Source organism: Patiria miniata, unplaced genomic scaffold (assembly GCF_015706575.1).
Source record: "Patiria miniata isolate m_02_andy unplaced genomic scaffold, ASM1570657v1 HiC_scaffold_2, whole genome shotgun sequence".
Lineage (NCBI taxonomy): Eukaryota > Metazoa > Echinodermata > Asteroidea > Valvatida > Asterinidae > Patiria > Patiria miniata.
In genome coordinates, this window is record NW_024037058.1 from 9,296,586 (window position 1) to 9,313,014 (window position 16,429).

At 43.7% G+C, this 16,429-nt stretch overlaps 1 protein-coding gene across 1 annotated transcript; it reads right to left on the minus strand.

Annotated features, from left to right (window-relative positions):
* Positions 1-3,106: 3,106 nt before the first annotated feature.
* Positions 3,107-16,375, minus strand: LOC119726440 (nuclear receptor corepressor 2-like). The gene is made up of 11 exons (XM_038198092.1): positions 16,313-16,375; positions 14,488-14,728; positions 12,810-13,383; positions 11,536-11,756; positions 11,073-11,185; positions 9,905-9,976; positions 9,338-9,466; positions 8,459-8,589; positions 7,554-7,703; positions 5,752-5,931; positions 3,107-4,800 (listed from the first exon to the last, which is right to left on the minus strand). The coding sequence occupies exons 2-11, from the start codon at positions 14,662-14,664 to the stop codon at positions 3,158-3,160; spliced, it is 3,390 nt and encodes a 1,129-aa protein (XP_038054020.1). The 5' UTR covers positions 14,665-14,728; positions 16,313-16,375; the 3' UTR covers positions 3,107-3,157.
* Between the last annotated feature and the right edge of the window lie 54 nt (positions 16,376-16,429).

Consider the following 16,429-nt stretch of genomic DNA (forward strand, 5'->3'; position numbering starts at 1 on the left):
TATAAACAAATGAAGGTTTGTTAGCAGAACATTGTGTGCCTAACAGTGCCATGAACTAAGTCTTGTATAACACGTTAAAAAAAGAAAACATGTCCTACTTTTGATCCTAAATAACGCTGTTTACCAATGGAATTAAACAAAAATTTCAGATCTTGTTAACATGGCATGACAAATTATATGGAGCAAGTTTCATCAGCTTTGTGCAAGGGGGTGAGATTTAAACACCATACAGAAAAAAAAATACTCACTTTTAGAATCTGCCACTTTCAACTTGGCATCCTCCAATGTCGATACAGCGCTGGAGATGGTGGCGGATGGCGTGTGCTGCAGCCGAAAGCTTCTAAAGGAATGCAGGATCACCCCTGATGTCATTGCACACCTCCTCGATCGTTTGGCGCAACACACGATCGAGGAGGTGTGCAATGACATCAGGGGTGATCCTGCATTCCTTCAGAAGCTTTTGGCCGGAGCACGCGCCTTCCCCCATTGTCACCAGCGCTGTATCTGCATTCTGAAAGTGCGTATTTAAATGGCATTTAAATCTCACGCTCCTGCACAAAGCTGATGAAACTTGCTCCATAACATTTGTGATGCCGTGTTTACATGTACATGATCTGAAATTTTGGTTTAATTCCATTGGTAAACAACAGAGTTATTTAGGATCAAATGTGGGACTTTTTTGGACACCGAGTATTATACTTGCAGATCTTCCATTGTTTGAGTGTGCAACATAGAATAATGACATGACTTTGCTCATTACAAGAAATCAAGTAAGGGGGGCCTGAAATTTAACTTCTAGCATCTAAAATCTTCCTCTTCAGCCAATAAGAAATTTCTGCAAGAATCAAAGCATCAGACCATCCTAATTTTTAACAACTCATCGTTTCATTACATTTTTTCGCCCCAGTTGGTATGTTTGAAAGGAACTAGATACAGGGATGGAAGTGGACACTGACATTTTTCTCTGACATTTGAGGTATACATGTACACACAAGCATGGTGCCGATATGTTATTTACAATTTTAAGAAAAAAAAACACGCCTGATATCAGGCAATTGCAGGACATACATCCCAGTATAATAAATAATATTATATTGAAAATGCAAATAAATTGATAACATAAATGAAAGTAGTGCGGCAGATAGGGGAAATATTTGGGGGAATTGTGCCTTTGATGGCATTTGGCACACATTCAGAGTACGGTATGTCTTAAGAAAGATATTTGGCTATAGGGCCATCGTAGATTTGTCCTTTTAATCGTAAATATAGGCAGAATAGCAAGCAATTTTCAAAGTTTTCAAAATGGCTCTATAGCCAAATATCTTTCTTAGGACATACTCTGTGTGCCAAACGCCATGCTTGTATCCTCAAAGGCACAGTCTGCAGTCCCGTCACCTATCGGCCGTACTAAAGGGACTTCGGGTGGTCTCTATGGATATTTTTCACACCTTTATTTATCAGGTAGTTCTGAACTGTTTTGTTTATTTACCCACAATAAATTCCAACTTCAAATCTTAAATCAATCGTCACTTCGGTACACGTACAAAATTTATATATTATAAAAATAGATTGGAAAGTTGGGATTTAAGTAAAGTCTGGTTCTTAAAGATGTATCGTCTGAGCTCTTTAAATAATTTGAATCTGTTCTTATAACATAATATTCAACTTATACGTTTTCCCTTCTATTTTGGGTGGTTACTTTTGTGCACAAACAGATCGGCCCTGCCAGTAGACTGGTTCCTGGTCCCTACACTATTGATCCATATAGAGGGCAGGAACCAGTCTACCCTGCGCAGTCTAAATTAAGGGAATAAATATGTGCTTGGCCAGTTTCAAACAAGTACGTTTAAAACCGGCATAGGGCCAGGGCCCAATTTCATAGAGCTGCTTAAGCACAAAATTTGCTTAAGCATGAAAAAACATTGCTTAGTAACATTGGGTTACCGGCCAAAACTCCATGTGATGTACATTGCTTGTGACTGGTATTTAGCTGTTGTTTACTTAGCATAACAATTGCATGGAGTTTTGGCCGGTAACATGATTTTATTAAGCAAGACATTTTTGTGCTTAAGCAAATTTTGTGCTTAAGCAGCTCTATGAAATTGGCCCCAGACGCAGATAATGACCCGAACCTAATATTGTCCACGGCCAGGCCCCTAGCCGGTTTTAAACGTAATTGTTTAAAAACCTGCTAAGCACATATTTACTTCCATTCATAAATACCGTTCGATCAAACAAGTCAAAAATTCACAAATTTCCAATGACAATTTCATTCAACATTTTACTTCATGTTTTGTGAAACACCCCTCTGGCCATGTCTATGGTATGTGCCTCGCCGAGGCAGTGCAAAAAAAATCTCCATTTAAGGAAATCAGTGCATGAGGAATGCTAAAAAATGTAACCAGTTTCAGCTCAGTGGATATTACACTTTTCCAAAAAAAAATGTAAAACCAATGCACAACCTTTTGACAGTCACTGCCGCAGGATTTTGCAGGATTCAGGCAGTGGTCAACCCTTCCCGGACCATATTCAAGAAATAATGGAGGAACTTGCAGGATTGAGGCTATAGTAGTTCCAATGAACTTCGTTACAAAATAGGGGGCGCCATTTAGGTTTCTTTTACTCACCCTGTACAGTTTAATAATTGACATCAGTAGTAATAACTTGTATGGAGTAGTTTGCAACACTGGCGCCCTCATATGGACACATTAGTGACAAGACCAAAAACATGTTCCCGTTCCCGCGCGTGGAAATGCGTTCCTTCTCATTTGGCACGGGAGGCAATAAAACTAACAATAGGACAGTTCTCACGCGGTAGAACGGGACAAAAAAATTGGCCCACTGGCCAGGCAGGAAAGCTCCATTTTACTGTGCTTTTGTTATAAGAGATGGCGCCCCGTCGTTCACGCGAGTTCCAGTGTACATCACAAAACGTGCTCGCGCACCACGATTGCAAAGCAGGAACGCATGCAGAATGGGGCCCTTGCGCACGCAGAAGAACAGACAGATTATGAACAACAGTGGCATTCCTTCCTATTCAGACGCGTCAGAACGGTAAAAACATTTTTGATCTTGTCCCTTAGATTCTTATAAAGCAAGTTGTATGTTTTTTGTTCTCCTGCTTAGCAGCTGGATGGAACTGGATCCCGATCCATATTCATTCAACTTCCATTTCAGATGCAATCTGCGTGATAATCTCCTCCTTTAAAGCAACCTCCATGTTGGCTCCCACATCCCCGTCCACCCCCGCCTCGTAAGTCATCTGGTCAAAGATGTCCTGCGCAGTCAGATGCTCATCCGTGACGTGACCCATGACCTCTTGGTCTGCTCCATTTCTCATGAGGGGTGAGTGGCCAACGTTGGCGGAGGGTGGGATGAAAGCCTCTTCCTCCACAAAGTCGCTCGTCGGGATGTCCACTTCGTGGCCGACTGTTTCGTCGCGCAACAGCCAATCCGTGTCCATGTCGCTGGTCGTGTGACTGACTTTCTGGTTGGATTCCGGGGTTAGATTGTGCTCGTGGTGATACACTGTTTCTTCAGCGGAGTGGTGTTGATGTTGAGCGACGACCCTCGGGCTAATGCAGGGTTCATGTGATTCCGAATTCTCCAGGTTTTCAGAATAAGAGGTAAGTATATTAGGAGTCGCAGAGCTTGTACTTTGCAGGTTTGCATGAGGTGCTACAACAATCACTTTGTTGGTCCCAGGTGACTGCAGAGTCAGTGGTTCCGTACTCCCACGTTTTCCAATGTGATAATGTTGCTGGGGAGACCTTTCAAACATCACTCGCTGATTTTGTGCGGTTACATAATCCAGAGGGCTGCCCAACATGGCAGCGTTCGGCGTCTGGTCTCCGCTTTGGTTTGTGGGCGATTGGGTGACATGTCCCTGAGCTGATGGCAAAACCACTTGCCGCATCACCGTAGGAGTCTGCTGCGGATTCTGCCTCAAGGTCCTGACTACGATCTGAGGGGTGGTCATGGGATTGCGGAACGTTGGACCGGATGTCGGGGGATTCTGGGATGGTGTTGGACTCTGAGGTTGACTGGCGTCTTGTGAGGCAGGGTCAGGTTTGAGGGGCACATGGATGACACTCTGGGTACCATCCGGGGAGGAGATGACGAAGATATGGGTCCGCTGGGCTTTCTTGGCTGTCCCACCAGGTGAAGGTGCAACCTCTGGAGACGGGGAACCGACAGGTCTAGGAGACGGCGGTTGCTGGGGGACGGAGACAATAAACCGTCCCATGGGTGTGGTAATGGTACTGATACCCCTACTCCCTGGTGATGGACTAGCTCTGCTGCATCCTGCATTATAAGGTGAGCTGTTCACTTGTCTCACTCCTGCTGGTGATGCATCTCTGGTGGAGGGATTCCAGGGGTATGAGGATGGTGATGGTAAGAGCCCTCCTGGTGTGTAAGGTGGGAAGTTTCTCCTGGCAGCTTCTTTCCTGGCGAGGACTATTTCCCGCTCGCGGTTCAATCTCTCCATCCTCCTGGAGGCATAGTCCTGGTCTTCGGTTGAGCTCTTGCGGTAACTGCCCCGGCGTCGCTTCTCGGGTTCCTTGGCCGAGAAGTTCACCTTCATTTTCGGTTGTCGACCGGACCGCGTGGGTTGGCTGAGTATCGTCTCCATGTCGATCTCATCCTCGCTCCCGCCGCTCTGCCTGGCTGCTCCGTCTTCGGCTGTTCCTCCCTCTGCTTCTTCAGCAGCAGCATCTTTCGAACCATCTTCCCCGGCATCTTTGGCGCCAACCTCGACGTCAATGGATTCCACATCAGAGTCCTTGTCGGTGTTGTCATCTACGGGTGAGAAAACACATTAGTGACTTTATATTAAATGTTTTGGTGAGCAACAGCATGTAGCTAAGTCCATCACAAGTCCTCACAAGTCCTCAAATGTCCCATCACACGTCATCCGATGTTGCAAGTTATTCCAATGAACTATGACAAAAGCATTACATAATGGACTTGTTATTTACTGGTGACCGGATCTGTGATGGGCTCCACTACAATACAAAGCAATGAGCTGTCCAGGACTTATTTTAAGTAAAGCAAAAGCTGTTACAGCCAATATTCAGCACTTTGCTGTGCATGTTAGCTTCTTGTAAAACTATTAGTTCCTGAAGCCTTTGAGGAGTCATATCATGGAGTTTTGTATGCAAAATTTACTTTAACATGTGCGAGTGCACAATAAGCTCCGGTGAAAAATTCGACGCCGATGACACATGTGGAACACCATACTTTTGGTCAAGTTTTTGGGACAGACAGACAGACGGACCGACCGACCGACCGACCAACCGACCACCAAGTGACATGTAGAAGCTCCTTCCAGAGCTTAAAAATTGCACTCCGCCCACCTTTTGGGGACATTTCCTCCTTCTGGATACCGTCCACCACTACACAAAATGACGTCCACCTTGTACGAGGAAGATGTTGTATAGCGCAAGTGCGAGTGCACAATAAGCTCTGGCCATGTTGCAAGAGGTTTTGCATGAATGTCTTGCATGAAATTGATCAAAATGATTCCTGCCAGAGCTTTAAAAATGCGACGCCGATGGCACATATGGAAAACCATACTTTTGGTCGATTTTCGGGGACAGACTGACCAACCACTAAGTAAACATGTACAAGCTCCTGCCAAGAGCTTAAAAAATGGAAACTGGCTAAGAGATCATTTGATAGACAATGAAATGCTCCAGATTCATCCAAATAATTACAGAGGTAAAGCATGTTCTTGACAAGGTCTCCTACCTTTATCCATGCTACGTTTAGCCTTTCCTTTGCGCTTGCCTCTTTCCTTGCGTTTACCCTTGGCGGTGGGTTTACTCCCTCCTTTCTCTTTGCTCTTCTTCTTTTTTACGCGATTCTCCAGTTCCGAGTCGGAACTTGGTTCCTTGTTGAACAGCGACATGTCAAAGTGTTGTCTTTCTCCTGTTCCAACAAAAATTACATGGATGAATTTACACACTGAATCATGAATTCTGTCAAGAAGGGAACTGTTTGTCATGAAATAGTGGTGCTACCCCATTTGCGCTTATGACCAAAGAGCTTTAATCAACCCTAGCCGCCCTAAATCCTTCAAAATCGTCATTGCCAAAGAGGAGGAATTCGGAGGATTGAGGTTACATGGCAAAAGTGTGTTACTGATTTCGTAGAAGCTTTGTCAAGGTCTTGGGCCGGACCTTGTGCTGTTTTTGCTCAGCCAAGCACACCGGTAAATATAGGCCTGGATTATGCTTGAAATCCTCCATACTGCTCCAGGATCTCACTGGCCAAGCCTCAACATGTTGACAGTCACTGCCACAGGATTTTGCAGGATTCAAGCAGTGGTCACCCCTCCACGGCCCATATTAAAAAAAAAAAAAAAAAATGAATGGAGGATTTTGCAGGATTGAGGCTACATCCTAGCAAAAAGGCCCAGGGAGTTAGGGTTAAGGTTTGATATGATCTGATATTAATACCCCTGATTGACAGGCTTATGGTAATTCCTGGATGCCTCTCAACTCCCCGAGGAGTGGGGAGCACACACAGCGAAAGGCAGCCAGCACTGTACTCTGATCAAACAAGCATAATAACAGACTTGGCCATCAAATGTTTGACAACGTTCCCCAGTGTGGAGAAACACTTTAGTGTGGATCGATTTCACTTCTACTTCCTTTTTGTCCTAAATATTGAAGATTACTCCATTTTGAATCAAACACTAACTGGGAGGTAACAAAATTCTTCACATTCTTTTTCGAGTGGAATTCGCTAACCGTGATGTGACTGAAGTTGGCAAACAAGGGAATACGTATGTACTTGGCTGGAAGCAAGTCCGATTAAGACCGGCGTGGGGAATGGACGCTCATAATGGCCCAAGCCGAAGGCGAGGGACAGTATCAGCAACCTTTTCGGTCAGAAAGTCAAAACAAGTCAAAAAGTTTAAATTTCCAACAACTTTACTTCATTTTTTTTTAAACACCCCTTTGGCTATGTTATGTCCCTCTCGTTAGTAGTCGTAAACATATCCATATATGGAGATCGGCGCAGATGGTAGCAGTGCTGGTGTAGCGTGAATTCTGGACTCTCAAAATACAGACTCATTGGTAGTATTGCGTATGCAATACTGAAGATTGATTACATGAAGATTGAGAAAGTTCTACCAATAAAGGGCAAAAGGGACCAGATTTCATAGGAGTGCAAATTTCATGTGACACTGGAAAAGTGTTTAAGTCCAATAGGAATGGGTAAACTGTCTTAGGTATTTATGAATATGAAATAAAGGAAAGAAACATGCAATTCAAAAGAAAAAGAAGGAATCATTATGGAGCAGACAGACTTTAAACAAAGAAAATTTACTGCAGTGAGATTCGAATGTGTTACATGTGGACTGCAGTTCCAGTGCACTACCAACTATCCAGCCAAATATCTGTAATCTCTCAATTTGTAAATAAGTTTGTTCAATATGTACCAAATAAGGTTGGACAGTTTGCATATTTTGAATCTCATTTCATTCACTTTTCTTTGCTCAATTGAAACAAGAGGATTATTCTCCAGTGTGGAGTCTAACTCACTGATGGCTTTGTCGAGTAAGTGACGGTTGTGACGTTCCTCTCTCTTGAACTTGTTCTTGATCTGTTGTCTGGTCCGCTTTGGGAACATGGCATTGATCATCGAGAAGTCAGTGCCGACGGCGCTAAGAGCTCTGTAAAACTTGGCAGTGTCTGGACAAGCAGGGAAACAAAAAATAATGGAATCGGAATGACACTCCTTAAGTCATACTTGCATCTGGGCATATTATTGAAAAATAGATTTTTTAATATCGTTAAAATATAGAAGACAAGGGTCATTTTCAGCGACCGGGCCCCTAACTGGTTCTAAACCAGACGTTTAAACTGCTCCATCACAAAATTTATCACATTCAATAATATCTTTTTGGTAAAAAACTTCAAAACATCGACAATTTTACAAAATTCTTACTATGTTTGTTCAACAATTTTAATGGGTATCAATACTGTGGTTAATGGTTAAAATGTCCATAACTTCACCCTCTGCGAATAGTAAGTGAGACCAGCCAGCCGGTGTTTTATCAAACGTTTTAGACTGGCCACGTGACGGGCTCTTGACCACGTGATGGGCTCTTGACCACGTGATGGGCTCTCGAGGAAGTTGATCTGAAGGAGGATGTTGTGGCCTAGTGGCTTGCGTTCGTGACCCATGATCACAGGGTCAGGGGTTCGAATCCAGCTGCTGGCCATATGTTATGTCCTTGGGCAAGCCACTTCACCCCCACTTGCCTCTCTCCACCCAGGAGTGTAAATGGGTACCGGCGTTAGCTGGGGAGTAACCTGTGATGGACTGGCATCCCATCCAGGGTGGATTAGAAAGACTCTCTGTCATTTCATGCCATGGAAATCAGATTATACATGCAGGCCTGATGAGCCGTATTAGCTTGGTACAGACTGGGGAATCAACTCACCCTTTTCATTCCACGCTCTAGTGTATGTCCTATTTCGGAAGCTGGCATAGGTCGTGTTCGAGGAATCCTCTTGGATGACATCATCGTCCGATAAATGAAGGGTCTTGGCTGGAGAGGCATCCTTCACAAGACTAGCAAGAGATAAACGGATACAAAAAAATTGGTGAAAATGGTCCGTTCATAGTAATGTGATATTATACAAATACAGCATGGTTTGAGGGGAAGTAGTGGGAATTACTGGTCCCGAGGTGTAGGTCAGCTTGACTACCTCCCGACGCGAAGTGGAGGGAGGTAGTCAAGCTGACCTACACCGAGGGACCAGTAATTCCAACTATTTTCCAGAAATAAACCATGCTGTATTTGTTTTACTACACCTCATAAATATTTAGTAGCCTCACTGCCTTTTTAGTAGCCTCACTCATGCCTTGTCGATACAACCTTCGTAGATTTTTCAGCTTTATTCAGCACAAGATATTCAAGTTCTTCGTCAGTCAATGAAATAGTCTGGTGCCAAAACTCTGTAATGTGTCTTTCCTACAAGGACTTCAACAACAGACTGGTTCCGTAAAGATTATGCCACAGACTACATGTCTATGAGGCGGGTTTCAGAGGGATTTTTTGGTGCTACCAGGAAAAAAATACCGCACTGCAGCGAGCTGGATACTCACCGGGATGACCTCACCTGGACGCGTATCATTTTTATTTCCTGGACGACGTGCAGCAGAAACGGCCAATGGCATGCTCCAATTTGATCATGAATATTTATGAGATGTAGTAACACTGGCTACTGATCTGCTCAGTGGCCACTGGCTAATGACAGTCAAAATCACTGCCGCACCTTACATGACAAGGAATTCATCTCAAATAATTTGGTCTCACCTCGTGTTATCCAGTATGATGGATCCGTCCGGACCAATCTTGACCTGAGGTGCAAAGGGGTCAACGTCGTCCTCCTTCTCCTCCTCATCGTCCTCATTCTCAGAGTTATGAGCGCTGTTATTGACGGAGCTGTGTCACGGGAAGGAAAGAGGTTGAAATGGAATACTATACAAGTCTGAATGCAATAAAGTAAAACGTCACTTGAATATTCAGCTGAATAAATATTGCTGACGATACCTGATGCTCACACGAAGACGAAAAAAGTTTCGATTATTTGAAATGTTGCCCAGCTACGACTTATTTATCCTGAATGTGCACAAAGCTAAGCCATAGCGTCTTCGTGCGTGAGCGTCAGGCGTTGTTGGCATGCAAATACGTTCAAATTTAACTTGCAATGGTCTCCCAGACTAATCCCGGCCCCCAATAACTTTGGATCATTCGAAATACGCAGTGGATGGACTGGGAACCAGTCTAGGTCTCCCCCAACTCTCCTTTTCTGGCCGTTGAAGGGGTAATTGTGCACGGAGCCCATACTGCCTATTTACTAGCACAAAGTTCTGTACTCACTTGTTAGCGCTGACAACATGCTCAGTCATAATGGTCCGAGGAAACTTCTTCTCTTTACTCACTGCGGTATTCCTAAGCAAATTCAGACAATAAAATGACAAGATTTTGTATTAAAATCTAACTCCATATCCAACTGGTTGTTTGCGTAAAATGAGGCAGAGTCTTAATCGGTATTTGTGGTTACGGCTTGGATTATTGCCATTGGCACACTACAGTGAATAGCCATAGCCATTGACAAAAATGCCATTTGGAGACAGTATTAACACTAACGTACCTGAATCCATCAAAATCCCCACCCCTGTTTTGGGGGATTTCGGCGGATTCAGGATACCTCCCTGTTGAAAAAGTTGGGGGGAGTTTGATGGATTCAGGCATGTAAGCCTAGCGGTACTGCAGGATTTTGATGGATTCAGAGGGCACGTGTGGTCTAGCGGTCGAGCACAGGATTCGTGATCGTGAGATTGTGGGTTCAAGCCCCACGGTGGCCATGCATGGTGTGCCCTTGAGTAAGGCGCTTTACCTCCATTACTCCTCTCAACCCAGGTGTTAAATGGGTACCGGCATTACTCAACGCTGGGAAGGTAGCAGACTCGCTGTGGAGAAGGTGTGGCGATCCCCCCACAGCAGCATTTTATGGACTCGAGTCTGGCCCAATCAATTTCAAAGAGAGATGGGCGCTCTGTTCATGTGAACACAGGTTCATCCCCTTTACCTTTTTTCATATTACTTGCCAATACTCATCTTTCATCTTAGTGTTGGAGGGTAGCCGGGAATTTTTCCCTGGTCACCAGGCCAATGAAAAATCAAATCAACGGGGGTGTGAGGGGAAGCCGGGCTGGACAGCATCTGAAAAATGGCGGCTCTCTTGAAAGTGAATGAGACTGCATGTTTTCGTATGATAGGTGGTGCTGTTCTTTGTGGCATATCATGCCAACAGACACTCAATTTCACCAACAGGCAAATTATTTCTCTGACAAAAACACAAATAACGGATGGGGGTTGTAAGACCCCCTGACAACCATGAACACTCCCCGCCTCCCCCCCTACACTTCTGCTGACACCCCTGCCGACAACAGATGTAGCTTAAAGACAAAACTGCCTGCTTCAGACGCAGCTTATGTGAGATGATGCACTTGGAATGAATTCTAGGGATTTCAGAGGGACTTACTTCATGGGGCTCGTCTTGGGGTTGAAGTAGATGAGGTCACTCATTGTCATCTTGCTTCGCTCCGGGGGCTGTACCTTCTCCTTGACGTAATGGCGTCTTCGTCTGGATGGAGTCTGAGGAGAAGACAATGAAATACAATTACTGCAGAAACATGGGGGGAGTGTTGCCTAGTGGTTAGGGTTCATGACTCGTGTTCAGAAGATCAGCGGTTCAAATCTAGCCGCTGGTCACACGTTGTGTCCTTGGGCAAGCCCCTTTAACCCACTTGCCTCCCTCCAACCAGGAGTATAAATGGGTACTGGCATTAGCTGGGGAGTAGCCTGTGATGGACTGGAAACCGTGGATAAATTTGTCATTCCACTCGTGGCACTTGGAAAATATCACGCATCTGTGTTCCATGGGACACAGACGCACTACATTATTCTGTGTTCCACTAGGCTTATGAGATTACTACTTTGCCTACCTCTGATTTCATTCGGTCCTTCAACTCCCGAAGCCTCTTCTCGTAGACGTTCTCGGAGCCTTGAGGATGCTTGTCGGTGGTGCTGTCAGATCGTGCCAGGGAGGGTCTGCGGGGCGTGGTCATGGCGGTAGGGGTGCTGTTGGTTTTGGGGGGGACAGTTTGGGGCTGCGAAGGGGCGTCGTGGTGAGTTGGGGTCGCTCTGTTGGGCGCCTTGTTGGGTGCTGTAAAGTGAGATTTCGTGAAGACCAATTTTTTTTATTTGAAATGTGGATTTAAAAATATGTTACTTTTGTTTATTGTTGTTCAATGCACAGGATTCCCAGCATTTTATGTAAACAAAATTCCCTGAGAACTCCCCTGAGAAATCTCCACGAGAAATTCCAAGACAAATATTTTCACTTTAACGGCATGGTGTCATCCTTTCAGAGACGTAAATGTACCAAAATGGCGAAAACCTTTCTCTTCTGGATCACAGCCAAATTTCCTGAGTTCTCCCTGATGTTTTGTGTTTTTCCCCAAAAGTTTTCCCCATCTGGAAAAATGGAAACTCAATTCTAAGGTTTTCCCTGATTGCCTGAGTGGTTGGGAACCATGTTCTTACTCTTTTGGCATATTTTGCTGAGAACTTTCTCAAATCCTGAACAAATCAACCACTGTACAGGAACCAAATGACTTTGCCAAGTTTTGTTGCCATTATTGCCATTTGGTGGCAACATAACCCTATGGATCATAAAAGAAAGGATTAAATTTGACATAGATCCCTAGTTCATCACCTGCTCCTAGGTGCTGTACAAGAAAAAAAAACATGTTTCAACTTCGAAACGCGTAAACATAGCAAAACCTTAGTATAAGGCCAAAAAAAAAAATTCTCGGTCTCTGGACAGCGTTTGCGGCGATTTAAATCATGCGCGTCAGCCTTTTTTTTTTCCTTCAAATTAACATGGAAGCTACAACAGCGCCCTCTATTGCCGCACCTCCTCAAATTTTTGTACCAAGGAGCACGAACGAATGGGGAAATTGCACCAAGGCAAATGATAAAGGGCACCAAGGCAAATTATGGAGGACACCAATGTATAATGAGGACACAAAAAAGCAAAATAGTACCCACCTTGTCTGTACAATTCAAACTTTGAAAAAGAAAAAAAGCCACCAAAAAAAAACAAACAAAAAAAACGCGTCGCCGCATCAATTCCGGAACTTCGGTCTGACCAGAGACCGACTATTTTTTTTTTTGGCCCAAAAGAACACACTTGAAACCATTTCAAGATGCTTACTTTGAGTGCTTGGAGCCGATGCGGCGGTAAGTCTCTGAATCGGTGGCGGTTGCAACGGAGGTCCCATCTCACCCTCCCCAGCCTCCTGCCTGACTCCGTCTACCCCGCCCACTTTCCCTCTGGCCCCTCCCCTCTCCACCTCAACCTCTTTCTCCGGGGTCGTTGCCTTGGCGGCCCTGGCTAAGGCTTTGCCAGGCTGGCTCGGGCCGGTGCGCACGCGTGGCTGGCCAAGGTTGGGGATTGCCATGATGCGCTTGCGACGCACCGTGGATGAAGTCTTGGTTGGGGATTCCGGGGCAGGCTTGGATGGGGAGGCGGGTTGGGGTTTAGCTGGGGGGACCGGGACGGGTTGAATCGGTGTGCTTGGTGAAAGATCCACCGATGGTGTCGAATCTGGAGGAAGTCTCTCATCTTGTTGGTGCTGTTCTTCCTGATCATGTCGTTTCTGCAGCTCTTGTTCTTTCACTGACTGCACCTGTTTAACTTGATCACTCTCCTCTTGCTGCTTCTTCAGCTGGTTTTCTTGGTGTTGCTGGGCGTGGCTACCCTTGGGAACATCTTTGTTGATGACGGGCTAAAAATACCAAGACAAAGAAGTAGATTGCAATATGTGCAACACTGTTTCTGATACTGAGGCAGGAAACAGACATTATAAAAGGAATTCTGGATGGAAATTTGTCACATTTTGATAAAGGACCTAAATATGTATGGTATATTATAATACAAATAATCACTGCTTCGTGTGGTGTAGCAAAACTAGGCTCCCGAGGTGATCCATAAAGCATTTGCTTCAAAAAAATAGAATGCTCCATGGATCACCGAGGGAGGCTAGTTTTATTACACCACAAGATAAAGCAGTCAATATTTGTATACTAACACTTCTCCCACACATTCTGCTTGACTTTACTCGATAACTGAATAATTTAATCCAAATACAATTAAAATGTACTTCAAATTGAATACAAAAATAGGCAAAAGTTTACTTGTACTTTAACAAACTACCCCTTCCCGCAATGTTTGAACCCAGATCTGTAGCGCTACCGTGCGCGTGGGACTCAATACACGCAACGCGCACACCCATATGCACTTGCACACAAAACCAGTTCAGATCGTATAGTACTTTGGTTGCTGCAAATATAGTACTTTGGTAGCTACGGGTATAGTACTTTAAGCCGTTCATTGCAAGATAGCAAAAATAACGAATACCATATGACTTGCTTTCGGCCAATCAAGATACAGAATCTGTGGGTGAGGTGTTATAAACTGAAATAAAACAAATACAACATGGTTTTAATTTGGCCAAGTAGTCACTATTTCCTCTGTACCATGCTGTTTTTGTACAGCAGGGACCAGTAAAAAGAATTAACCCATTTTTGGTCCCACTGGCTTCCTATTTCCTGCCTGCCTCTTTTTTTTTTCTTCTTCTTCTTTTCTATCCTGTTCAATTTTGTATAATAATCATACATTCCCCATAATTATAAATTTGTCTTTTTGTTTCCGGCAAAATTTTGGCCATGTTAGCAATAGCAAGTTAAAACCTGGTATATTAGCAAAATACTCGAGAAATAAAAGAAAACATTTGCCCTCTTGGAAAACCTGCCATCTTGGAAAAAAAAGAGGCCGCCTCCTCCTCCAACAAGCCTGGAGAAGAAAGGTTTTTTTTACTTGGCGTAACTACCTGAGATTCAGAAGGTTGAGGTGTTGTCGGTTTGGATGCTGATCGGAGTCCTGGCTTGGGTCCGGCCCCCTTGGGCGTTGAAGGGGAGGGATCTTTGGCCTTAGCTGCCGGGGTTGGGACACTCCGACGAGAGGCAGCAGAGAGGTTAATACTCGGACGAATCTTGGCTCGTCTCATGGCGGCTGGGTAAGATGGTTCGTTCACATACTCAGAACAAAGGAGACATTCGTTGTGTTAAGAGCTGAAAGAACAAAATGTGACAAATTTGTTCTACAATTTAAACCAGTGCTATTTGGTGGACTTTACACCCCCTTTCAACTTGTTCAAAAGACAATTTTAAAAATGTCCTCTCATGTTAGGTCTTTTTACAGCCGCTATACACGTCCATCAGTAGCAGGAGTATACAGTCTACGTGTATATCATGAGGCCGAGTATTAAAAAAATAAACCACTTTCTTATCCCCTACCACTTCCTTTTCTCCCGGCCACCTTTTTTTTTTTTTTTTTTTTTTTTTTTTAATTCATACATTTGCAATATATTTTGCACGTATATATTTTATGTGAAAAATATATTTTGTTGGAAACAAATAAAAAGACAAATATAGGAGCCTATTGACAATATATTGTCAACAACAGGCCTCTATAAATGAAATATAGTCTTTTTGTTTCCAACAAAATTTTAGCTATGTAGGGCAATGGCGCCTTTGGACACAGTACACATGTAGTGTATCAGAAAAATAGTCCAGAAAATTGAAGAATCCATCCGTCATCTTGGAAAATCCGCCAAAAAAAATAAAGCGCCCGCCTCCTTCACTTTTTTTCAATAATTAACTGAAAAAGGCCAAACAAGAAACTATTTTTTTAGGCAGTGGATATTTAGCCGAAGACGGCAAACCTTGAGTAAACATTAGCTTGCCGGATATGAACTGAACATGCGCAGTTACTGGTTTTTTTTTTACTTAGACATTTTCCGGTGACAAATTTTAGTCTGGCTCCATGCCAACATTATTGTTGCAACTTCGTATTCACAATATGGGAATCAGACCATTTTACAATTTTGGACTTTATTTCCCTTTAAAAAAAATCCTCCAGAGCCACAAATCTGAAAAAGAAAATGTAATACTCGGCAATAAAATGTTTGAGACATGTTAAAATAATAAAAGAATATTCTTATTCTTTGGGGATGGGAAAAAAAACCTTAGAAATGTCGCTAGCAGGGATCGAACCCGGGTCTTCTCGCTCATGACATGAGATCCATTGCTTATCCACTAGACCACGGTGCTACACAACCGTCGGTGGTAATTTAATATATATTATAATTCAGCCCTATCTTAGAGGGTACAGCGCCCTCTGTTGATAGGGATTGCCGCCGGCAAACCTTTAATAAACGTTAGCTTGTCAGGATTACCGCCGGCAATATATCCACTATCAGTTTTTTACTGGGCCTAATGTAATTACTCGGTGCCTTTGATTCTTCAGTAAGTTGCAAAATTAAAACAAGGTAGTAGGGCCTACAGATATTACTGATAAGGCAAAGGCCTAATGATGATGATAATGATGAAACATACTGACACAGCAACTTGATGAGCAAGGCCGAACATGCCGAACGTCATTTGAACGTTTTTGTAATGTAAACAGCCATGACAGCCATGACAGCCGGTGTCGCGACACAAGTATTTTATTTGTGATCTTATTACACTTTGTTATCGACCTATTTCCTATAGTCCTGTGTGAGGAAAGATACGATAAATTTTAAGATTAAATCCACATTATAAAATGTCAGAAAATAACGACTTTCGAGTGAATAATAATTCGAAAACACTAACCTGCAAAACCTGCGGCTTCGGCAAATTTACATTTTACTGTCGACTGTTAGACTTACATAGCGCCACCAATCGATATTTATGACCTCGCTAGCTTTTTTTTTTGACACTGTGATTGTG